Below are 24,340 nucleotides of genomic sequence, written 5' to 3'. Positions count from 1 at the left end.
ACACTTTTGTACTGCATTAGTTGACGTTAGTTATAGAGCTTGTGCACCTATCATAAAATCATGTGACTTTTGTTTATGTCGCCATATTGCCGGTCAAACAAAGCATTGTGCAATGCTGAGTTCGTTGAGACAAAACGAAAATGTCTTATAGCACAATGCCCAGAGTTTTGGCCGATACCGTTAAACATTTTGAAGGTGATAATAAACGGAGGTACGTGGAAACATTAGAGACACTTGGCATTGAAGGACCGATATTTAATGCTGAAGTTTATGTTGTTGCTGATAAAAAAATGGACTGTTAATTCGCTTCCTCTTGTCTTGGACAACTGGATATACACATGTATCTGCTGAGTAAGTCATCGAGATTTATATGGAAAAGTTTGAAAGCGTATAAAAGTCTGGATGCATACAATTACTATGTTGCTGGATCTGTTCTCAATCAAGAACAAATCCCACATAGTGACGGGGAGACGGCTCGTGAACGCGGAAGCGTATTCGGCCACACGTTAACCTCTGCTGTGACGGACGGTTTATTTTGTTTTTTTAAATACCCATTGTTCTCAAATGAGTCAATTTGGCATTATAAATGCTATGTAATTTGAGATTAAGAATAATTCCTACCTGAAATGAAGCGATCGCTCCACTGGCCTTTTGCTTGGTAAATTTTAAATAGGCGTGCATCAGGTTTGTTCAAACATTTATTCCTGGATTATTCTCTGTACCTTCTGTGTGTCCAACTATGACATGGTAGTAAGTAAGCAGCACTCGTGCCTTTCTACTCCTGTGAATGTCTTTCTCAAATGGTTTACAGTGCTTATGTTGCGAGTTCCCCGTACTGTTTGTTCAATTTAAGTTAATGTTTAGTGAAAAGAACACAAGACCTTCACTTTACACAATATGCATTTACATCCTAGTTAAGATACATAACTTTACTGTAGCTCACCTGCTTACTGCTCAGCGAGGACTTGCTCACCATGATTTAAAAAAAAAACAAAAACCGATGTGTTCTGTTGAAATATAAAAAGAAATTCTTTCACGAGTCAGTATGTACAGATTTATTGTAATGTACCTGGGCAAATTTCAATATAATATTTTTGATTTTAAATGAAACAATTCCAAAAAACATTGAGAAAATTGACCGGTTATAAAATAAAAACTAAAAAAAACAAGGTGCTAACATTTTAAGAGAGGGCGCTCACATGAAGTAGAAGCAGACTACTCACAGTATAATATACTGTGTGAGTGCCCCCCGATACGTCTTAAAATAGACCAAGAAAGAAAAAGGTGATGTTTGGGCTGGACAGGAACAGGCGACCTGGAAAGATTTCTGTACATCACCAAAACCACCAGACGATCAGTCAAAAGCATTAAAAACAAAACAAAAAAAACATTTAAATTGTAACTTTTGGTGGTTTTAGTTAAATGACTTGACAGATATTGAACAATTTCGTAGGACTTTTCCAAATTAACATCAAATCCAGCAACTATACATCACAGACTGAAACATAAGCATAAAAAGGAAACAAGAAATGACTTTACTTTTTACATTACTAAAAAAAAAAAAAAAAAAAAAGCAATGTATAAAACTATTTAAAACTGGTTGAAGGCAAAAAACAAAATCACATTTTCCTTCAGACTTGTGTACAAGGGTTTGGAAAACTCTTTAAAACTGGTAGATTTAAGAGGGGATGCGTATCATAAAAACAGGTATTTGGAAATAGAATTATTTAAAAAAAAAAAAGTCAACTCAAAAGTCAGCCATGTCAGAAGAAGAAAAGAAAAAGTAAAAGTCGGGGCACTCGACGTTCTACGTCGTTTTTCGGAAACCTTTCAGGATTGGGTAGATGTTCTCAAACGCTTCATAGATTTCACCTCTGACCTTGGCACCTTGACAAATGCAGAAAAAAACTATTTGACATAGAGGAACACTTTAACCATCTTTTTCAAATAAATCTCCAGCGGAGCGTACGAGCCTGCTCATATGAGCTTGCATCCTTTCGAAATGAAAAACCGGATCTTACCTGTTAAGACGACCTTCCCGGAAACAAAGATGAGCAAGACAATTCTCGGTTTGATCATTCTGTAAATCAACCCTGGAAACAGCTCAGGTTCATAACTGCAACAAATTTATGTGAGTAGTTAAAAAAGGCTCACAGCAAATAATCCTCGGTGATAATAAATGAACAAACGCTTCAACAATTAAGTCTTAATCAGTTAGATTTGCCCGTTGGATGATTCAGTATTGTGAGGCTTTGCTAAATAATTCTGTCATCTATTTCCCATGTTTGACATTAACGTACCTGCTGAACTGTTGATGTGTGAGTACTAAGCCTTCCAGACGAATGGGGAACTTCACGTCGCAGCTGCCCACCATATTCTGGATCTTGAAGTCCAAAAACTTGGCAGGGAAACCGAGCTTTTGCACAACACGAGCGTATTTCCTGGCCGCTAACCGGGACTGCTCCTCGCTAAGAATAGAACAGCAGTTTTACACACACACAACAATGGTAATGAAAAAAAAGAAAATGAATCAGATTCAGGTGAAGGTCATGGTTTCATTTCAATAGAGACTCTCTCCTAACCTCTTTGCTCCTGTGCAAACCATCTTCCCAGAGCTGAAAATCAGAGCTGTGGTGCGGGGTTCTCGTATTCTCATGATAACTGCAGCAAAACGCTAAAACAAAGAATTTCAACAATGTCGGCAAATGTGCTATTACGCGCATTTGTGTACCCCCAGTGATTCCCGACCAGTTTGCCATGATCTCCTACTGTATCTATTTGCTCTATAATGTGCTTGTAGTGTGACACAGCCTTACGTTTTGTATGGCATGAACACAGCCTCAAGTTTATTTACGGCACTTTGTCAAGGCTGCAGTTAAGTGCTCTATAACAAAAGCCCAGTAGATGGGGGATGGTCCAATTAACCTCTCTATTCACCTTTTAAAATCCATGCTTTGACATCAATTAAATAGGCCCAGATTTCACACTGGATACATACATTTGGAAGTCAATTCAGACAGGATGTGATTATTTCAATGTACATTTGACAGTTTTTTCTTACGTAACAAAGGTAGGGAAGCACTATGGCGCAATCTCGAAAGCAGATTTACCTTTGGGTTGTATTCTGCATTCCTGGCCCGCAGTGCGATGGTCTTCAAATCCAGTTTACAGCCTAGATTTACAGTTGACACGATATTTCTGATGACAACGAGAGGAAAAAAAACGGTTGGAGCTTAAGAAGCGCACAGATAATATTTGGTTTTTATGTTTATGGAATGTTAGTAAGTAAGTTTCTTTCGGCTTGTCCCTTTCGGGGTCGCCACAGCGTGTCATCTCAGATGAACGCACATATGTTTGGCACAATTTTTACGCCGGATGCCCTTCCTGACGCAACCCTTCTCAGGGAGTGGAGGCCCCAGTGGGATACGAACCCACAACCCCTGGTTTATCAAACCAGTGCTCTAACCACTGAGCTACAGGGCCTCTATGTTTATGGAATGTTAGTGATGTACACATATTTAACTCATATGCAACTGAAAGTAGATATTTCCAAAATGCATACAGTATTTTACGGACTATAGGTCGCAGTTTTTTTTTTTCCATAGTTTAGCCGGGGGTGCGACTTATTCTCCAGAGCGACTTGTACGTGAAATTATTAACACTTTATTACATCCATCCATATATTTTTCGAGTCACTTACCTGTTATTTTCACACTGACAACCATAAGAGGGCGCTCTAGGCCCGTGTAACTGATGACGGATGGAGAGCACAGCTTCCGGGTGAATCCGCTGTGAAACTTTCTGGGAAATCATTGGATGGCTTGACAAAGTATGGGCTTCCGTGACAACCAAAACCATCCCGTCGGGATTCAGAAAGGCTGGAATAGGCTAGTTTTAACTCCCACTGACAATGAGTCTGACGTAAGCGACGTAGAAGAGGGAGTGGCGCCTCGTCTCCCTCTGGAGTTGGCGGACTTGTTTAGAAGAGAAGATTTCATTGGATTTCAGTTACCGGGTATTTGGAGTGACACGGATGATTTTGCTAAACTTCTCCATAAGTTATTTATGGTATAGTTATCGGAATAACTCCTCATATGTTATGTTAACATACTAGGCACGTTCTCAGTTGAGTCATGTAACGTAATCATACCGCTGAGCCTGTTGTTGCCACTATTTTCATTTTAAATTGTTTGTCATCTAAATTTTAAATGACATGTCTGTTCTTGGTGTTGGATTCTATCAAATAAAATTTACCCCAAAATTCGACTTATAAGTATAAGTATATATCACACACTTTTTATGGATTTTACGGGTGTTGCGACTTGTAATCTGGAAAATACGGTACATGAAATTTTAGATACGGCCCTCAATTCTTACACTTAATTTTGATACCTACTGTAGCTGTGGAACTATTCCGGAGCTCTCAGAGGCTGGCGTGGCTGGTGTGATGGGGGTCATGGGGGTCAGTGGCGTGTTGTAGAGTGGGGTGTTCCCTGGCAGCGCTGTGGTTGTTGAACCTGTGACTGCTTGGGAATGGAAGAGTTGAGGAGTCTGCCCCGAGGTCCCTGGAAGGCCTGGAAAACAGTTTCTCTTCTCAGTATTCTGAACCCCTCTTAACATAAGTACAAATAAATATTTCTATTCTTCATGTTCATTGGATGGTTAACTAAAGAAGTGCACATCTTTAAGGGAATGGTCAAAATGATCACATGTACCTGGATTTGCCTGCTGTGCTTGTTGCGCTTGTTGTTGTTGTTGCTGCTGCTGCTGCTGCTGTTGCCGCTGCTGCTCCTCCAGTATAGACAAACTGTTTGTGTTCTGAACAGGCTGAGGTGTCAGCCCTGAACCGTATGGCATCATGGGACTGAAAATTGGCATTCCTGGCGTCATGGCACCCTACCAAAAAAAAAAAAAAAAACATTTATGACAAATGGAGCTAAGATTATGCTAAAGACCGCAAATCCTACTGTTTTGAACATCAACCGAATTTAGCATGAACTTTATCTGATGTCCGTCAATGAAGTGATATTTTTATGTACTCCACATCTGCCAATACATCCATTAATCTGGACATGTTTTCAAGGACAAAGCATGTATTCCGGTGATCAACCATCCTCAGTATTATTACATTACCACAAGCTAGTGGGATCCAGTAAAGGGGCTGAACGAAAAATTCTCTATTAAGAACGCTAATGATCACTGCTCAGTTATCAGTATTCAGGTAATAACTTTATTATTTGGGTTCTAATTTCCAGTGAATGCTGCAATGATATGATATATAACACTGTCAGGGAAGCAGGAATTAAGATTATTCACTGGGATTTTCTGAGGAAATCCTACATAGCGTTGGAAATTGAAAAGAATTCCTTTACCCAGGCTAGGAAAGCTGGCACATGCGTCAGGAAATGTACAGTGTGTGTGAGCAATATTGTATGTTAGCTATGGCTTTTGAGATAATATCTTTTCAAGTGTAATTGTGTGAGTGTTACCTGAGGTGAGGCCAGGCCCTGAAAGGCTGGTATGCTGTTGTTCTGATCCATTGCCTTAACAAGTCACCCAAGCCAGCAGAAATTCACACACCAGCCTGGTAGCTTGTGTGGCAAACGCTCAACAGTTGCGTGTCCAGTGGCTTGTTAGCAGGAGAAACGTTTCTGGCTCCTTGTCCTCTTGGCTCTTTTCTGTGACTCTTAAACCCTGCATAAATATGTTTGATAAAAAACAATTATAAACTGGGATGGGAAGAAATAATGTGCAAATTCTTCATTTCTGTACCTTAGGTATGCTTAATGGCATTTTTTCCTCAGACCGATACCAGTTCGAGTATTCATTCAAGTACTAGTCATAGTACATAATACAACTATGATGAATTAAATTTCAATAAGCACGAAAAACATAATTGTGAATAAAAAGACAACTCTTCGTTTCTGACATGTTATTATAAATCCCATGATCATTTCTGGCAGGACGCAGCCCACTGTAGTATCATTGGCTGCTGTATTCCGGCAGAACGTACCACACTGCTTTAAGACAGGAAAAGAATATTAAACCCACTAACCCTCACTTATCAATATCCTAGTGAAACATGTTTGGGATGGTCAGCTTGTTAAATCTGCATAGCCTGTCCTACCCGAAAACGCAGTATCCAACCATTTTGGAGGGTGCGTGTGTTGTCAGGAACGCACAAACCGATTTCTAATAACCAATGCATCACTTTTTTGACGCTCATGGTGATTTGCCAGTGTCAAACCACCACAGTTTAGCACTGACTTCTGTACTGCCGAATCAGTCGATTAATATTGACACTCTGCACGACTACCCAATACATTGAAATACTTTTGAGTCAATATGGTAGTCGCCGGGTGGCGCAACTGTTTGGAGTGTTGGCCTCACAGTTCTGTGGACCGGGGTATAAATCCTGGCCGCGCCTGTGTGGAGTTTGTATGTTCTCCCATGCCTGCGTGGGTGTTCTCCAGGCACTCCGGTTTCCTCCTACATCCCAAAGACATGCATTAATCGAACGCTCTAAATTTCTATGTGCCCTGTGATTGGCTGGCAACCAGTTCAGGGTGGACCCCGCCTCCAGCCCGATGATAGTTTAGATAGGCTCCAGCACTCACACAACCCTTGTGAGGATAAGCAACTCTGAAAATGGATGGATGGAATGGTAGTCCCTCATCCCTACTGTACATTTTTCAATTTCTGTTTTTTTTTTAACTTCAATTCCTAATTTTTGAAAACAGATCTTTACTTCCTCCTCCATATTTTGTCAAAATTGGCTGACTGTGTTTTCAAACTTGGTCGATGATTGCACGATTTCTTTAAAAAAAAGCATCGATCCATCAATCCATCCCTTTTCTTTGCCACTTATCCTCACACGGGTTGCGCGGAATGCTGAAGCCTATCCCAGCAACACTCTGAACTGGTTGCCAGCCAATCGCAGGGCACATAGAGACAAACAGCCACGATCACAATCACACCTAGGGGCAATTTAGAGTGTCCAATTAATGTTGCATGTTTTTAGGATGTGCGAGGAAAGCGGAGAGCCCAGAGAAAACCCATGCAGGCATGGGGAGACCATGCAAACTCCACACAGGCGGGCCTGGGATTGAACCCGGGTCCTCAGAACTGTGAGGCCAATGTTTTTACCATTTGGTCCACCGTGCCGCCCTAAAAAAAAAAACATAAAGATGTAAAATTGTTCATTTAATCTGAAAAAAAAAAACTGTTGGAGTTGGTAATTAGCGAATTAAGGGAAAACGTTTTAAATAGTTAAGGCAACAGTTGCTTGCTTTTTTGTTAAATACATTTTTTTGCTCTAGTAGATTTTCAGCGTCTTTGCTTTACTTCACCTCTACAGCAGTTGAATTCAGTAATTCTACTTTTATCACTTTTTCACACATGAATCTCTACTTCTATTCAAGTACTGTACATAGTGCTGTACTTTTACTTTGTGTGATAACAACACTAGAACATTTCAGCGGCGCCTGCCAACCTAAGAAAGCTCTGAATTGTGGTAGAATTTGGATTCGAACGCTCGGGCTAGTTTTAATTACATTAACTTTTAGGTCGTATGTATGTACAGTATGGCATTAAAAAAGGAAAAAAAAAATCAACATTGTATGCTGACACCGGTCAGGTGGAGGTAGCTATCCGCCGAGATACTGTTAGCAACGTGCGCTAACGCGACTCACGACAACAAACATACTGCAGGCACAACCCACAGAAAAACAAACATGGGCCTTAATAAAATCGTGAGACGAACCAAACGTACCACTGCCAACTTACAGAGGCGATATGCAACAATAGCGTCTTCAGCTTGCAGTTTGTGTCATTCCCATAGATATATACATTAAGTCTTGCGCCGCTGTATTTTCCGGAACAGCAAAGTTTAGTTTCCGGTGTCATAGGTTACGGCAGAGAGACTCAAGATGGCGTCGCTAAGTGACAAGTCAGTTTGGGACGAAGTGGAAGATGGAATCGGGGAAGAAGTGTTAAAAATGTCTTCGGAGGAGATAGTTCAGCGAACTCGACTCCTCGACAGTGAGATAAAGATCATGAAGAGCGAGGTTCTGAGGGTGACCCACGAACTTCAAGCAATGAAGGATAAAATCAAGGAAAACACGGAGAAGATAAAGGTGAACAAAACCCTGCCGTATCTCGTGTCGAACGTGATAGAGCTGCTCGATGTGGATCCCAATGACCAAGAGGAAGACGGGGCGAATGTGGACCTGGATTCCCAGAGGAAGGGAAAATGCGCTGTCATCAAGACCTCTACTCGGCAGACATACTTCTTGCCGGTAATCGGGCTGGTGGACGCCGAGAAGCTGAAGCCCGGAGACCTGGTGGGTGTCAACAAAGACTCCTACCTGATCCTGGAGACTTTACCCACCGAGTATGACTCCCGAGTCAAGGCGATGGAGGTTGACGAGCGACCCACAGAGCAATACAGCGACATCGGAGGGCTGGACAAGCAGATCCAGGAGCTGGTGGAGGCAATCGTGCTGCCCATGAACCACAAAGAAAAGTTCGAAAACCTGGGCATCCAGCCACCAAAGGGAGTCCTGATGTACGGACCACCGGGAACGGGGAAGACCCTCCTAGCCAGGGCCTGCGCCGCTCAGACAAAAGCTACTTTCCTGAAGTTGGCTGGACCACAGCTAGTGCAGATGTTCATCGGCGATGGAGCCAAATTGGTGAGAGATGCCTTCGCCCTGGCCAAAGAGAAAGCCCCGTCCATCATCTTCATCGATGAGCTGGATGCCATCGGTACCAAGAGATTTGACAGCGAGAAAGCGGGAGACAGGGAGGTGCAGAGGACCATGCTGGAGCTTCTCAATCAGCTGGATGGATTTCAACCCAACATGCAAGTCAAGGTAATGCTACTCCAAAAAGTAAACTGGTCTTTAAATCTGGGATCACTTTGTGTGTTTTTTTTTTTTTTTAAAACCGTGAGCAAGGTTCTTTGTTACTGATTTGTGTGAAAGCAGTTTTGATACACACTTTGAAATCAATGGTGTGAAGACATGTATAATGTTCATGAAATAACACAGTACTTCTCAAGAGTGATTTATTAATTTAGGAAACAAATATCAACATACAACTCTCTCTCCTACAAATCTTTTTAACTGTGAACATTTTAAGATGATCACTTAAAATATGTCAGTGACGTTTACTTTAAATGCTCTCCTTGCGGCATGGCATACATGTGATCCCATCCATTACTTTGGAAGAAACACTTGGTCGGGAATTTCTTAAGTATTTAGCAAACGTGGTGTTCATTCAAAAAGTCAACAGCACAATCCAAAAGAAAAGGTGCCTCCAAAATTTAGTCCTGGGAAAATTGTTGCAGTAGGCACCGAGCCCTCTTGCAAATGGCGGAAAAATGCACTTGCCTCAACCCTAAAAAAGTTTAGAAATCGTGGCATTAATAGTTCCCATAAACTATGATGCCAAAACAGTTTAATATAATTTGAAACCCACAGTGGACCAGCTCTACACCCTCGGCAGGATCCTCGAGGTTGCATGGCAGTTCCCCCAACCAGTCTACATGTGTTTTGTGGACTTCGAGAAGGCATTCGACTGTGTCCCTCGGGCACTCCGGTGCGGGGTTCTTCGCCAGTATGGGGTACCAAACCTCCTGATACGAGCTGTTCGGTCCCCGTACAACCGCTGTCAGAGTTTGGTCCGCATTGCTGGCAATAACTCGGACTCGTTTCCGGTGAGAGTTGGACTCCACCAAGGCTCCCCTTTGTCACCGATTTTGTTCAGAACTTTTATGGACAGAATTTCTCGGCGCAACCGAGGCGTAGAGGGTGTCCGGTTTGGTGGCCTCAGCATCGCATCTCTGCTTTTTGCAGATGATTTGGTTCTGTTGGCTTCATCAAGCAGTGATCTCCAGTTCTCACTGGAGCGATTCGCAGCCAAGTGTGAAGCGGCTGGGATGAGAATCAGCACCTCCAAATCCGAGACTATGGTCCTCAGTCAGAAAAGGGTGGCGTGCCCTCTCCAGGTCGGGGATGAGATCCTTGCCCAAGTGGAGGAGTTCAAGTGTGTTGGGGTCTTGTTCTGCAGTGAGTAAAGAATGGACTGGGAGATCGACAGATGGATCGGTGCAGCGTCTACAGTCATGTGGACTTTGTATCGGTCCGTTGTTGTAAAGAGAGAGCTTAGTCGGAAGGCGAAGCTCTCAATTTACCAGTCAATCTACCTCTACGTTCCTACCCTCACCTATGGGCATGAGCTGTGGGTCCTGACCGAAGAACAAGATCCCGGATACAAGCGGCCAAAATGAGTTTCCTCTGGAGGATGTCTGAGCTCTCCCTTAGAGATAGGGTGAGAACCTCGTTCATCCGGGCGGGCTTAGTGTCGAACCGATGCTCCTCTGCATTGAGAGGAGCCAGATGAGTTGGCTGGGGCATCGGATTCGGATGCCTCCTGGACGCCTCACTGGGGCATGTTCCACCGAAAAGGGACCCCGTGGATGATCCAGGACACGCTGGAGAGACTATGTCTCTTGGCTGGCTTGGGATTGCCTCGGGATCCCTCCAGAAGAGCTGGAAGAAGTGGCTGGGGAAAGGGAAGTCTGGGTATCCCTGCTGAAGCTACTTCCCTGTGACCCAACCTGGAAAAGCAGTAGATAATAGATGGATGGATAATTTCAAACCCATCATATATAAAATATAAATTAATGGCTTGCATGTTGTTTTTATTTTTAAAAAACCATCACAGTGCACATTTTGGGTATTTACACATGCCAATTAAAAAAAAAAATCATTCTTGGTGTCATCGAACGATATTCACATTTTCCAACATGTGTCTGGAAGATTTTGTTCTAACCCAATGACGTTATTGGACTTTATTCCAAAAAGATGTTTGGCACAATCACAGAGGCACTTTATATGCAGCAGGTGTGTCCTGATTCTGGCACACCTGGTTACAAGCCTCACCCAGTACATTTGTAAAGGAGTACCATTTGGTACATACATAGGCCGCAGCCATGTAAAAATCGCAAGTGCCCACATTGAAATCGACAGCGATACACGGGATATTTACAAAGACGGTACACAGAGAGATTAACACTAGTGTCGCCCCGCTAACACTTGCGCCGTGCTAACAGGGCCGGTTAAAATAAACATACTGGTAAAAATCCAGAGACCCGGCAGTTACACGTTAATGCAGCGTTAACAGCGCCGGACCGGTAAAAGTCACTTCCTCGGCACATATATTCGGTCTCATTCTTACCTTTTCTGCTCGAGTACCCCGTAGCGGCCGTTAGAAAAAAAAAATGCACAAATTACCCGCATCACCGCATAAACCGCAGGGTTGAAAGTGTGTTAAAAAAGTTGCGGTTTATAGGCCGGAAATCACGGTATTTATATCATAGGTCACATTAACGATGGAAAATGTTTTGAAATAATTTTTCTTAGTTTCATTTTTTAAAAATATCACAAAACCCTGTATGCAGACTTTTTATCCCCCCCCACCCCCATTTTACATGTAAAAAATCTCATATACCTCCTTGGACCAGTTACTGTACTACCTTCCTATTTACACAGATAGTAGTGTATGCGGTATCTAAATACAAAGAAACCTCTCAATATGAATGCCCTGTTAGCTTTTAGCTACTTAAAAGTAGTTGATAGTTATAGATGGATAATGACATGATTTTGGCCACTTTTGCAGGTGATTGCTGCCACCAACAGAGTGGACATCTTGGACCCGGCGCTGCTGCGTTCAGGTCGTCTGGACAGGAAGATCGAGTTCCCCATGCCAAACGAGGAGGCCAGAGCACGCATTATGCAGATTCACTCCCGCAAGATGAACGTCAGCCCCGACGTCAACTACGAAGAGCTGGCGCGCTGCACCGACGACTTCAACGGCGCCCAGTGCAAAGCCGTGTGCGTGGAGGCGGGCATGATCGCGCTCCGGCGTGGAGCAACAGAGCTGAACCACGAGGATTACATGGAGGGAATCCTGGAGGTACAAGCCAAGAAGAAGGCCAATCTGCAGTACTACGCATGAGGACACTGCGGGTTCGTGTTTGTGATCGGTGAAAATAGTTGTGGCATTCTCTACGCTTGTCACAGCAGATTTCCATTGAGTTAATAAAAAAGACATGAAAACAAATAATTTTGTTCCTTCATATTTTCTACCAATGTAGTTGTGACGCAAGTACTCCATTCACATGTAATAAGCACTTAGCGTGGAAAATGACTCAATTTGTCAATTCTGTTGTGTATGATGCTCTTACACTAATTTGTCCACTTATTGTATTTTAGCATCAAGTCTCCTGTGGCCATGCAGTAAATTCTGAGTACATCCAGTGAAAAATTACAAGTATATCACGTTCAAGTTTCAAATTTAAGCAATTTCAACTAATGTAGCTGTAGGTTTGTACTGTTACTAGTCATCGTTACATACAAAAATATACTGTTACTGTGTATTCTTTTTCACTGGCCATAAAAGGTAAAAATAAAATAATTCAATCTTAATTCAAATTAAGGTACTATAATGTTATTCTTCCCCCGTGACAAACTAATTTCAAATAATCTATACGTAGAGAAGAAAATTAACTGATACATAAACCTACGAGGAGCTGCATATGTTAAAATATATATTTATATGGATAATGTATCTTATTCCTTTCCTTTCGGCTTGTCCCGTTAGGGGTCGCCATATTTGTATATATTATTTCCAATTTATTTTACTGCCCTTGTAGTCTTAATTATTTATAACTTGAGCCAAAATAAGAGCCGTAAAAATCACAAATCGGACTAAAATTATGTAAACGAGCAATTTTTCGTTGGCACTTTTTAAGGGCTGTTTTGAAGTAGCGAAATAATCATTTTTTACTTATTTGTTCCCCTGCCTTGCTCTAAGCAATCTATCGCGTGTATGTCTATGATCAGATCGCTTTCTCGTGGACGAGCACCCAGCTCGTCCTTTTCCATCCGCGTGGCCGCGAGTTAGCGTGTGTCCACAAAGTAGGATTCTATCTCGGAGAAAAAAATGCCGTCTAAGAAGGTTGTCGAAGTGGTCGAAGGCATGGACGAGGAAATTGACACCGACGCGGACCTTAAGCCGTCAAAGGTGAGCAAAGGGTGCCGCTGACAGACTTTAAAATACAATAACTCGTGAACGCATCGTGTTCCTTAGTGCTTCTACACTTGACATGTGGTGCGCGATGCTACATAATATTTTGGATTAGCGCCCTGCCAAAATGTGATGGTTTTTCTAAATAAGGTCGCTATCAGACTAAATGTCCCGAGTACTGTGTATTATGTAATCAACATTATAATGTCAGAAAACGTCTTTTCGTCGCCGAATTAGGGTTGCACATACGTTAGCATTGTAGCCTAGCAAGAACATCACGTTGCAAGGCCACGTGAAGATCAGATCTTTAAACAACGTGGATACGGAAGTAGACAGCGACAAGCCTTGCTCAACGGAGACAGACACGTGTGGGTCTGCGTTTTCGTCGCATGCTGATGACGCTGTCAACTGTTACGTACTTTTCAAACTTAGGAAGTAGGAGATGAAAGTTTTTAGTGGTTACTGAAGATCAGTATTTGTCCCACATTTGGAATGGCGGTCTGTCGCCTGAATTGTATTCAACTCTTAATGTAGTTTAAACGCAAAACGTTTTTATGTTTGTGTTGTTGTTGTAAACAGTCTTAATTTCTACTGCATCCTCGCAAAATAAACAAATAAATAAATGTAAGAAAAAAACTAAGATCCGGCGTACTCATTGTAGCATGACCGTAAGCAACCTAGTTAGAATAAGAACAATTATCATGCTCTTTTGCATTAGTGGTAGGTTATTCTTTTATGTTGCAAACAAACCTAAATTCTATTCTCAGGCTCCCGCGACCCTCGTGAGGATAAGCGGCAAAGAAAATGGATGGATGAATGGATATTGTCAGGCTTGCAATATCATGTTTTTTTATTGTTTCAAAATTATTTCAGGTAGATTAAACTTAATTTAATGCTGTTTTCTTTTGGTTTTGAAGTCGGACTATCCATCCATCCATTTTCTGAGCCGCTTATCCACACGAGGGTCGTGGAGTGCTGGGGCCAATCCCGGCTGTCATTGGGCTGGAGGCAGGGTTCACCCTGAATTCGTTGCCAGACAGTCAGAGGGCACATAGACAGATAACAGTTGGACATTCAATCACACCTAGGGGAAATTTAGGCAGAAAATGCAAAATCCACATAGGCGGGGTCGGGATTTTAACCTTGGTCTTCAGAAATGTGAGTCAAACGCTTTACAGCTGTTCCACTGTGCCTCCAAGTCTGACCATAAAGCCTAAAAAAAAAACCCAATAGAAGTAACTTGTTGACATTGGTAAAAAACTCAATCTGTTTCATATTATGAGTTTACATTTATTTGTTTACTTTTTTTTCAACTTTTTCTACACTTACTGCTACTTTTAAAGACTTCATTTTATTTTCCAAACATGAAGATCAAATCCAAGGACGGCAAGAAACTGAAAAAGAAGAAGATAAAGGAGGAGGAAGAAGAGCCGGACTGTGAAAGTCCTGTACCAAAAAAGAAAAAGAAAAAAGACAAGCTGGCTGAGGACCAAGTCGTTGGCCAAATAGATGACGCCACAGACCCGAATGGGCAAACTGATATTTCTGAACCACCAATGAAGAAGAAAAAAAAGTGCACAGAAGCAGTCAAGGAGGAGGTTAGTACCGGTGCAGTCTTAGAAAGTGGTGCTTCTTACTAAACAAAATCTTAAACCTGTTTTTTTCTTTGTCTTGACTTTTCTTGTGTCTAGATAAAAAAGAAGCAAAAGAAAGCAGTCGTCGACTCTAAACTCAACGGACATTCCATGCCAGACACACCAGCTCCAACCCCCAACCAGACACCATCTCAGTCAGACGATTCCACCAGTGAGAGTGAAAAAGAAAGACCGGTCAGTCTATATTTTTTTTAAAGATGTTAGACCTTTACAGAAGTAACAGTAGTTTTTTGGTTGTTTCTGTTTTCTCCTAAATATTACCTGGAGATCATTTAATTTTCATATCATTGACCTTCACATTTAATCCCCCCCCCCTTCATTTTGAACGTTCTCATGTTTAATTTACGGTTTCTAATTCTTTAGGAGGAAACGCCGGAGGAGAAAGAAGGAGCCTTCTCCAATTTCCGAATCTCTGCAGGAACCATTCAAAAACTTAAAGGTACCGATCATGTTTATGGTCTCATACCACACAAAGTTCCTGTTAAAAACTAGTGTGAGTTGTTGAATGGCTGCATGTCACCCATTTAAGAACTAGAAGTTAATTTTGAATCATCCATCCATTTTCTGTACCCCGTAGCCTCACTTGGGTCGCTGGTGAGCTTATCCCATCTGACATTGAGCAAGAGGTGGTTCACTCCTGAACTATCCATCCATTGATTTTCTTATCCACTTATCCTCACAAGGGTCACAGGAGTGCTGGAGCCTATCCCAGCTGTCAATGGGCAGCAGGCAGGGTACACCCTGAACTGGTTGCCAGCACATAGAGACAGACAACAGTCATACTCACAATCACACCTAGGGGCAATTTAGAGTGTCCAATTAATATTGCATGTTTTTGGTATGTGGGAGGAAACTGGAGTGCCCGGAGAAAACCCACGCAGGCACGGTGAGGGCTAGGATTGAACCCCGGTCCTCAGAACTGTGACGCCAACGCTTTCCATCTGCACCATTGTTCCGCTCTCCTGAACTCGTCACCGGCCAAATACACAGCGTGAATAGAGAAACAACGATTAATGCCCACATTCCAACAATCAAATAAAGAAGAATTGTGTGCCTTTGTTGCAGGCAAAACCAACAAGAGGGGGAGTACTTTTGTGATTGTGGCACATGGCTTACGGGCTGCAGTTTTATGGTGGTGCTGGGGTAGCAAAATGTAAAATGTCATTAAATTCGTGTCATGGAGTATTTCATGATTTCACCATATTTAATTACTTCAATTTCCTTATTTCATTTTCTTCAATATTTATTCAGTATGTCATTTTTTATTTTATTTTAGCATTTATTAAACAGTACGTTTAATTTAGATACTTCTGTTCCTCTGTGCACATCTTGCAATGCATTCTCGCCCCATCATATCCACTTGGATAGGGCGTGTGATAGCGTGAATATTGTGACATCCCTAGGAGCTACACGAACTTTCTGTGGTAACAAATGAAGGACGCATTACTACTTGTCCGTTACCATTGCTTTATAGTCATGATGTGATCTCTGTTGTCCTTTTTTTTTTTTTCCCCCCCTCTCGGCGTTAGTCATACTGTCACTTTTTCTTTTTCAGCTCGGGGAGTTTCTTACCTGTTTGACATTCAGGTCCAGACATTTGATTCCGTATATGATGGGCATGATGTACTCGCTCAAGCTCGCACAGGAACAGGAAAGACTTTTTCCTTTGCCATCCCGCTGGTGGAGAAGCTCCAGACTGATGTATTGGAAAAGACAAGAGGCCGTCCTCCCAAGGTGTGCACACTATAAAACATTATTTTGCTTTTATCGTGTCATTTAACCTTATCACAGACAGATCAGAAACTGTTAAAATATTTGCATTGACTCCCCCCCCCCCCCCTATCTTTGCAGGTGTTGGTGTTGGCGCCCACCAGAGAGTTGGCTATCCAGGTCGCGAAGGATTTTAAAGACATTGCCAAGAAACTGAACATCTGCTGTTTTTATGGAGGCAGCTCATACAACCTACAGAGTAAGTTTTCTACAAACATGCACACAGACTTAAAATCTAGCCAGGTGTAACGTGTTGAAGTACTAGTTGAATAACAAAAAGACACCAATAAAAGCAAGAGTTATCTTGTGCGGGTCTTTTGTTGTCATGCTACTAACAGCTATGAATTTTTTTTTTGTTTTCCCTCTCTCCTTACAGTTGATGCCATCCGTAATGGGATTGATATCTTGGTTGGGACTCCTGGTCGTATTAGAGATAACATTCAGAATCATAAACTTGACCTCACAAAACTGAAGCACGTAGTTCTGGATGAGGTGGACCAAATGCTGGACATGGGATTTGCAGAGCAAGTGGAAGAAATTCTAGCCGCTTCCTACAAGAAAGGTATTCATTTGCTGTTTGATTTTGATGTAAAATACAGTTATTGATGTTTAGCAAATTTATCGTAAAAAAGTCACACGAATTCAACTATGGGTACAGCTGATCAGCAGTAATGAAAAGGAAAACATTTTGTAAAGTGGTCATGTTAAATAAAGTATATGTTTACAGCATTTGTCGAAGACAGCGTAACCAATACAGGTTCTGTCATGAATTATATTAGTGATAAGTACATGCACAACATCGTCCTTGATTTTTTTATGAATACATTGATGAACAATCCAATTTGAGAAATTCTTCCTTCTACCATAATTCCCGGCCTACAGAGCGCACCTGGTTATAAGCCTCACTCAGTACATTTGGAAAGGAAATACCATTTGGTACATACATACGCCGCAGCTGTGTAAAAGCCGCAAGTGCCCACATTGAAACACGAGATATTTACAAAGAAAGATGGAACACAGAGAGTTTAACGCTAACGCTAGCGCAGCGCTAACAGTAACGGGGCCTGTTTAAAAAAAAAAAAACAAAAAACATACCGGTAAAAATCATGGAGACACGGCAGTAACATGGTAGCGCAGCGCTAACAGGGCCGGACTGCTAAAAGTCACTTCCTTGGCATATATATTCCACCAGTCTCACTCTTATCTTTTCCGCTCGAGAGCCCCCCCCTGGCTGTTAGAAAAATGCAGAAATTAGTCGCATCACCACATAAACCGCAAGGTTGAAAGCGTGTGAAAAAAGTCGCGGCTTATAGGGCGGAAATTGCGGTAATTTTTTATGTGGTTGATTAGTTTCAGGTTTTACTTATTGCAGCTACATTTCTTAGCTTTAAAGGAGCGTTTTAAAATTGGAGTGAAAAGAGATGTATGCCACTATCAAAATTAAATTCTGAAAAAAAAAAAAAACTAAACAAAAACCCCAAATTGTTTTCTAAGGACGGCATTGATGTCTATTGTCCCACACCAGGTGGCAACTCCAACCCTCAAACGCTACTGTTTTCGGCCACCTGCCCCCCGTGGGTCTATGACGTGGCAAAGAAATATATGAAGCCCGATTGCAAGCGTGTTGACCTGATTGGCAAGAAAACACAGAAAACTGCAACAACTGTGGAGGTAAGTGTGGGCCTGTGTTCAAATAGCCAAAGCAAATGAAGTGTTGTGGGGTACAAGGGTCATACTTAATGTTTATATACATCATGACGTCCACATTATGAATTACATCCATGCACCCCTCTGCTATTGCAGCTCGTCTGCTCAGCAAGAGTTCAGATGAAGATTTCAAGTAGTTCTCAAACAATTAATTGCTTAATTTTCCTGATGGTCACATGGCCATCCCTAGTCTGTGCAACAGCAATATGAACTGTCAATAAACAGCGTCTACACGGGCTACTCTATGCAGCACCTGGCCATAGCCTGCCACTGGTCACAGCGTGCGGCGGTGATCGGAGACGTGATCCAGGTATACAGCGGCAGGCAGGGGCGAACCATCATCTTTTGTGAGACCAAGAAAGAGGCCAATGAGCTTTCTATGAATGCATCCATCAAACAGGTAAGCTTGTGTGCACTTCATATATAGCCACTAGTTCTCATCTTTTGATTATTATGCTGAATTCAGTGTTCTGTTATGATATGGGTTTATTGGTTTTTGGTCAGTGAGTGTTTTTTACATTATATTTAGTTACTGTAATTCCACCGAATGTAGGAAAGGGGAGCTCTGATCTCCAATGTACTTTTCAGTCATTTTTTTGAATGCTGGTAGAAGAATAAAGCACAAAATGAGCTGTCGGACAATGACACTGACCATAGACACGACTGTATTTACTGTATTTTGTATACACTTTGCTTTTTTTGTTGAAATACATTTGCACAGCGTCTTAATGAATTTGAAATAATTAAAAGCGAGTGGGGAATTTTTGTCTATATGGTCACTCAAATATAAAGTTTCACACTCAATGTGAGTGAACTGTATTCCCTGTATTCCAATTAAAGAGCTGTACACCCTCAGTTAATGCAATTCAATAGTAAGTCTAATATGAGCAAAAATTTGTCAAAATGGTCAGAAGCTGTCATGTTTTGGATCTTTTCCATGTGGGGCATGTTCCAGAATGGAGAAAAAAAAAAAAAGTTTGAATATTCCTCTCATTTGTTTTGATTGTTGTTGATTGAATTTTATTCATCAACCTTTTGCAGCTGTGTTAAGCTTGTTTCAGAAGTATAATATTTTTTGTGGGTGTATATAAACATCTTTCCAGAGTACCCAGTCCCTCCACGGTGACATCCCTCAGGCACAGAGGGAAATGACACTGAAAGGCTTCAGGAACGGATCCTTTGAGGTTTTGGTGGCTACCAACGTGGCGGCTCGTGGTTTAGATATCCCTGAAGTTGACCTGGTTGTTCAGTGTTCTCCACCCAAGGTGAACATGCTTTTAAACTGAACTTTCATTTCATGTTAAAGTTGTCCCCTTACACATTTTAATTAAACTGTTGTCATGATCTCATCTAAACTTGTCAGGATGTGGAATCGTACATTCATCGCTCAGGCAGAACTGGCAGAGCTGGAAGGACTGGAATCTGCATCTGCTTCTACCAGAGGAAAGAAGAGTATCAGCTACGCTCCGTAGAAAACAGAGCTGTATGTGTCCCATGTTAGACCCAAAAGTATCAAAATAGTACGGAGAAGTCATGCTACATGAAAACATCCAGTAAAACCAGCAAGTTAAAAGGGGATGTATTTGCTTTTGACGCAGGGCATCTCGTTCAAACGAGTCGGTGTTCCCACTGCCAATGACATCATCAAGTCATCGAGCAAGGATGCTCTAAGGTGTGTTCGGGGCATAATAGGAGAGTGAGCCTGTCCAAATTATAACCCATAGCCTTCGGTTGTCTTTTGGAATATAACACTGCTTCACGGAGAATTATCATATTTGAATGAAATGTTGTAATTCTTAACATTTTATCCAGGTTCCTAGACTCTGTTCCAGCCGTTGCCATTGATTACTTCAGAGAGTCCGCTGAGAAGCTAATAGAGGAGAAAGGAGCGGTGGATTCGCTGGCTGCTGCTTTGGCACACATTTCTGGAGCGGCAAGTTTGGAGCAGCGGTCATTACTCACCTCTGATGCTGTAAGTACAAATGGACACACTCCATATGAAACTAGTGTGCTGTTGTAGCCTGCAAATCAGTATTGGTGGTTTCTTTTATCAGGCTGACTGGGTCGTTAACAACAATTTGAGACTGATGCACTGCAGACCTGAGTCTTTTTATTTAGTTTTTTAATATTTAATTTCCTTGTAGCCACTAAATTGTGACTCTTAATCATCTTTTCACTTGTTTAGGTCCGAATATGAGTTGTTGCCGTTTGTTTCCCCAGGGTTACACCACCATACAGTTGGTATGTTCTCAGGAGATGCATAATCTGGGTTATGCTTGGAAAAGCATCAAAGAGCAGCTTGGAGAGGATATTGAAAACCACATCCATAAAATGACCTTCATCAAAGGGAAAATGGTACATATTGAGTACTTCAGTTTTTGCAACATTCATCAAACATCTCTTTCGAGGCTCCACACTTTGAAATCCACTGACATAGATAATTTGGAATATTTTGTTTTTCCTTCTAAAACTGGGCATCATTTTACCAAATGTGTTTCCAACAGGGAGTTTGCTTCGACGTTCCAGTTAACAAAGTCAAGGAGGTCCAGGTAAGAACAATGGCGAATGTTAAATTCTTGTAGGGTAAAGATACACACTTTGTGTAAACAAAAGAATAATGGTATGAAGATGAAGGGGCTGCAGCTCGTTTTTTTTTTTTTTTTTAATAAAACTCTACAGGTCAACAGGAACAAAATAATATAGCGCTGTCTGTCTGATTCCATTTTTCCTGAGAAATCTGGCAAATGTAAATTGTCTGTTAAAGACTGTAAAGTCCAGAATCAGAATCAGGTTTACTGGCCAAGTGTGTAACAACACACAAGGAATTGGTCTCCAGTAGTTGGTTTCGCCCTGTTACAACGTTCAGAACAGAGAACAAACAAACAAACCAAATGAACAAGAGACATTCAGTTAGTTACAGATCAGTTCCAGTCGCTAAAATCATGTTCTGCAAAAGTACTAGTTGTTGAAAATCAATTGTAGGGCCTTGGTTAACCTTATAGCGTTCACTTTCCACAACTGAGCATCATATTTATGTATTTAAAATTGACCAAAATTGGTTCTTTTTATTTGTCTTTGCAGTGTTTCTAGGGTGCACAAGTAGTTAAAATTAATCAGCAAGTGCTCCAAGACGAACTATAAATTACATTTTTGATGATTAATGGATTACTAGTCTAACTACCCTTAAATGACTTTCAGTTTGCGTCCCCATTTGTTTGCCCCTCTGGGATTTCAGCCAAAATCTCATTTTTAAAAATTTATTTATGTATTTGCAAAAATCTGCTATTTTAATGCAAAACATGATAATAAAACTGTCATCAATGTTTCAGTAGTTAAACTAATTTCCGGATAAGGGTCAATAAGATGTGGCCACTCTTTGTAGCTTTTTTGTTTTCCTATACACTAGATAGACCGGACCAGATGTGACCAATATATACCTGAAACAATGGTACGCTGTGAAATAAGATTTTCACACACAAATACTTTGTAAATGTTTATTTACATACCTTGTTTCCAAACAATGATTGTAATGTGTACCAGTAAGTGAAATGGCTCAAACATAACAGAAAAGTAATTGTTTTTAATTTCCCCTCTTCCTGCTAACTCAAACCATGAAAGTCATTGTCTGCAGTATTTGAGACGAAGCGGCTCAGAAAGTTTGTGTCACACATTTCAGTCTCAGTCACCCCCAATGCCATTTTCATCTCATTTAGTTAATTAAATAAAAATTTATATTTTGCGTTCATGCGTGTCATGTGGTTTGCAATGAGCCGTTGCTTCTTCTACACACAATTGAGGTATATTTTTCGTCCACGCACGCTAAAAGTAAAGTCGTCGTCTTCTACGCATTGGAGGTATCTGTGCATCCCCAAACCCAAGTGCATTCTAGGGATTAGCCATGTTTTACCTGTTATGTTCAAACAAGTTATTATTACATTTTAATAGCTGCCAGCGACAAAAACAACAACAACAACAACAAAAATCAATATTCCAGCCGCATCGTTAATCCATTGCAGGGTTCACATCGCCGGGAAAAAGCCGCTTGTCATTTGGAAAATATGGCATATTTATGAACAACTTATATATAAAAACGTATTAGTAACACATCCAGACATATTAGAAGATATATGATTAACATTTTGTCCTTAATCTCTGGAAAAAGCATCATATATTGCATCGTAGTGCCGCAGTCTTATGTCATTAAATTGTATTAAACTGCCCTCTGGTGGCCAAGGCATGCACTCCAGTAGGCGATCAATGTCCAATAGGCATTAAAGGATATCATATACAGTAATTCTTTACATTCCATTATTCTGTAACTGTAACTTTATACATATTTTTGTTCTTTTTGGGGCTAGTGGAAAAGATAAATTGTACTCTGTTTTTAAGAGTGTTTTGAGTTTGTGGTGTTATACACAATTTTCTTGATGGTTCTTGTTTGAATAGGAGGGCTGGAAAGACGGTCGGCGTTGGCAGCTGACAGTGGCCACAGAGCTCCCCGAACTGGAGGAGAGGCAACAAAGCATCCGGGGTGACAGTGGAGGAGGAAGATTCCGAGGTGGATGGGGCCGGAGTTTTGGAGGAAGGGATAGGCGCGGTGGGAATGGGTTCCGTGGCGGTCATGGCAGAAACAGAGGTGGACAGAAACGCAGTTTCAGCCAAGCATTTTGATCACTGAACTGTCACACTTTTGGACTAACGGGACTGGCTGTCTCGCCTTTGAGCTGGCATTGGTGTTTTTTTTTGTTTTTTTTTTTTAAGCTCTTAAGGGCTACATTTCGCGGATAAAACTCCTCTTGATACAAAGGTGTGAGTACAAATGTATTTAAATTTTATGTTCAACACAACACAAGTAGGTTATTTCTTTTGAAAATATATGGCAAGGCCTGTTTTCTGAGGCACTATTTTCTCATGGCCAACCTCCCAGCACCTGGCATTGGACCAATGGCAGTCATTAGCTTCAAATCAACTGACACACATTGAGCGTTACTTTACAAAATCAGTATTTTCCTGAAATCCAAACTAAATGTTGAAGAAAGAAAGAAGGTGGGAATATACCTGTGATGTGGGAGGTACAGTACCTACTTTGTGTTGTCAACCCATATAGTGGTGGAGTCTCTTGTGCTGCCTTATATCAGCGGAAACATTCTCCCCAAAATAGAGGGGACGGTTGCTCTGCAATTTACTGCCCATGTTTGACTGCTGCTCTTCATTTCAGTGGTGTTCATTAAAAAGGTCAACGAAAGTTGTTTTTCCAATTAGTGCATGTACTGCAGTCACATTTGAAAAATGTACGGGTGTGGTCAGTCATGACCGCAGATATAAAAGTTGCGGGTGTGTGTTCTGTTTGTAATTGTGAGTGTACCCTTTTAAGAGTGGAGGGGTGGTGGTGTCGGGTGAACTAGGAAGTAGAAGTAGGCTGACCAGTAGCTTGTTGTTTGACTTTTTGCTTCCGTTAAAAAAAAAAAAAAAAAATTCAGGCTGTGCTTGATCAGCTTTCAAGTGCGATGAGTGTGTGTGACAAGTGCGCAATTGATAGGTTTCCAACTACCCATCATGCCTTGTGATGGCTGCTATCTTGCGTATCATAGAGGTCAGAGAACACACATGATAGGTGAAGTGTGAAGTTTTGTTTTTTTTCTATCGTTAATTTATCCAATTGGTCTAAGACGGCTCAGCAACCTTTTTGAGGCAGAGGGCTACTTCGTGAGCACCGATTGTATGAAGGGCTACGTGACCTGTTTGCGGCAAATTTCAGACTCAGTTCATTACACGTACATAAAATATTTTCGTTTTAACTTATTGTAGTAAAGGACATTACGGGTATTTTAAAATTTTAATTCGCGTAAGCAAGTCAGATTCAGAATTTAAAGCACAAATAATAGTAATTTGTGGCCTATGGTATTTTTACAACATACCTCGTGGGCGGCTTATATGGTCCTTGCCGGCAACCATTCGCACACGGGCACCGCGTTGGTGACCCAGGTCTAAGAGTTATGACGTGGAAAAGGGGAATCCTGGGACGTCGTCGGAAACCTATCCATTGCGCGGTGCCGCAGATTTGAGAGTGCGATGCGCCCGTCAAGTCACTGTGACTGATGTACTGTACATCAAAC

The 24,340-nt window shown here is 41.4% G+C and overlaps 3 protein-coding genes across 3 annotated transcripts; 2 read left to right on the top strand and 1 right to left on the bottom strand.

The window, feature by feature from the left end:
• Positions 1 to 1,040: 1,040 nt before the first annotated feature.
• tbp (TATA box binding protein) lies at positions 1,041 to 7,898 on the bottom strand. The gene is made up of 9 exons (XM_061814278.1): positions 7,786 to 7,898; positions 5,490 to 5,694; positions 4,716 to 4,896; positions 4,397 to 4,574; positions 3,111 to 3,198; positions 2,583 to 2,674; positions 2,301 to 2,468; positions 2,022 to 2,116; positions 1,041 to 1,887 (listed from the first exon to the last, which is right to left on the bottom strand). Exons 2-9 carry the CDS (start codon positions 5,538 to 5,540, stop codon positions 1,808 to 1,810), a joined length of 933 nt encoding a protein of 310 aa, XP_061670262.1. The 5' UTR covers positions 5,541 to 5,694; positions 7,786 to 7,898; the 3' UTR covers positions 1,041 to 1,807.
• psmc3 (proteasome 26S subunit, ATPase 3) lies at positions 7,880 to 12,148 on the top strand. The gene is made up of 2 exons (XM_061814276.1): positions 7,880 to 8,873; positions 11,683 to 12,148. The coding sequence occupies exons 1-2, from the start codon at positions 7,929 to 7,931 to the stop codon at positions 12,019 to 12,021; spliced, it is 1,284 nt and encodes a 427-aa protein (XP_061670260.1). The 5' UTR covers positions 7,880 to 7,928; the 3' UTR covers positions 12,022 to 12,148.
• Positions 12,149 to 12,909: 761 nt separating this feature from the next.
• Positions 12,910 to 23,485, top strand: ddx21 (DEAD (Asp-Glu-Ala-Asp) box helicase 21). The gene is made up of 16 exons (XM_061814274.1): positions 12,910 to 13,089; positions 14,463 to 14,690; positions 14,784 to 14,921; positions 15,111 to 15,186; positions 16,303 to 16,481; positions 16,599 to 16,716; positions 16,894 to 17,079; positions 18,043 to 18,188; positions 18,475 to 18,624; positions 19,328 to 19,489; positions 19,588 to 19,707; positions 19,823 to 19,896; positions 20,037 to 20,196; positions 20,445 to 20,579; positions 20,729 to 20,773; positions 22,671 to 23,485. The coding sequence occupies exons 1-16, from the start codon at positions 13,009 to 13,011 to the stop codon at positions 22,893 to 22,895; spliced, it is 2,223 nt and encodes a 740-aa protein (XP_061670258.1). The 5' UTR covers positions 12,910 to 13,008; the 3' UTR covers positions 22,896 to 23,485.
• The last annotated feature ends 855 nt before the right edge of the window (positions 23,486 to 24,340 follow it).

The sequence above is a fragment of the Syngnathoides biaculeatus genome, chromosome 3 (assembly GCF_019802595.1).
Source record: "Syngnathoides biaculeatus isolate LvHL_M chromosome 3, ASM1980259v1, whole genome shotgun sequence".
Classification (NCBI taxonomy): domain Eukaryota; kingdom Metazoa; phylum Chordata; class Actinopteri; order Syngnathiformes; family Syngnathidae; genus Syngnathoides; species Syngnathoides biaculeatus.
This window is presented reverse-complemented; position numbering and strand designations above follow the sequence as displayed.

What these genes read in the sequence shown, in the direction of transcription:
- tbp (XM_061814278.1), bottom strand. Translation starts at nt 5,540, where the DNA reads ATGGATCAGAACAACAGCATACCAGCCTTTCAGGGCCTGGCCTCACCT. An exon ending in AGGGCCTGGCCTCACCTCAG is followed by an intron (nt 4,897 to 5,489) that starts GTAACACTCACA and finishes TTTTTTTGGTAG; the next exon opens with GGTGCCATGACGCCAGGAAT. An exon ending in ACACATCAACAGTTCAGCAG is followed by an intron (nt 2,117 to 2,300) that starts GTACGTTAATGT and finishes AATTTGTTGCAG; the next exon opens with TTATGAACCTGAGCTGTTTC.
- psmc3 (XM_061814276.1), top strand. Translation starts at nt 7,929, where the DNA reads ATGGCGTCGCTAAGTGACAAGTCAGTTTGGGACGAAGTGGAAGATGGA. An exon ending in AACCCAACATGCAAGTCAAG is followed by an intron (nt 8,874 to 11,682) that starts GTAATGCTACTC and finishes CCACTTTTGCAG; the next exon opens with GTGATTGCTGCCACCAACAG.
- ddx21 (XM_061814274.1), top strand. Translation starts at nt 13,009, where the DNA reads ATGCCGTCTAAGAAGGTTGTCGAAGTGGTCGAAGGCATGGACGAGGAA. An exon ending in AACCATTCAAAAACTTAAAG is followed by an intron (nt 15,187 to 16,302) that starts GTACCGATCATG and finishes TTTCTTTTTCAG; the next exon opens with CTCGGGGAGTTTCTTACCTG. An exon ending in CAGCTCATACAACCTACAGA is followed by an intron (nt 16,717 to 16,893) that starts GTAAGTTTTCTA and finishes CTCTCCTTACAG; the next exon opens with TTGATGCCATCCGTAATGGG.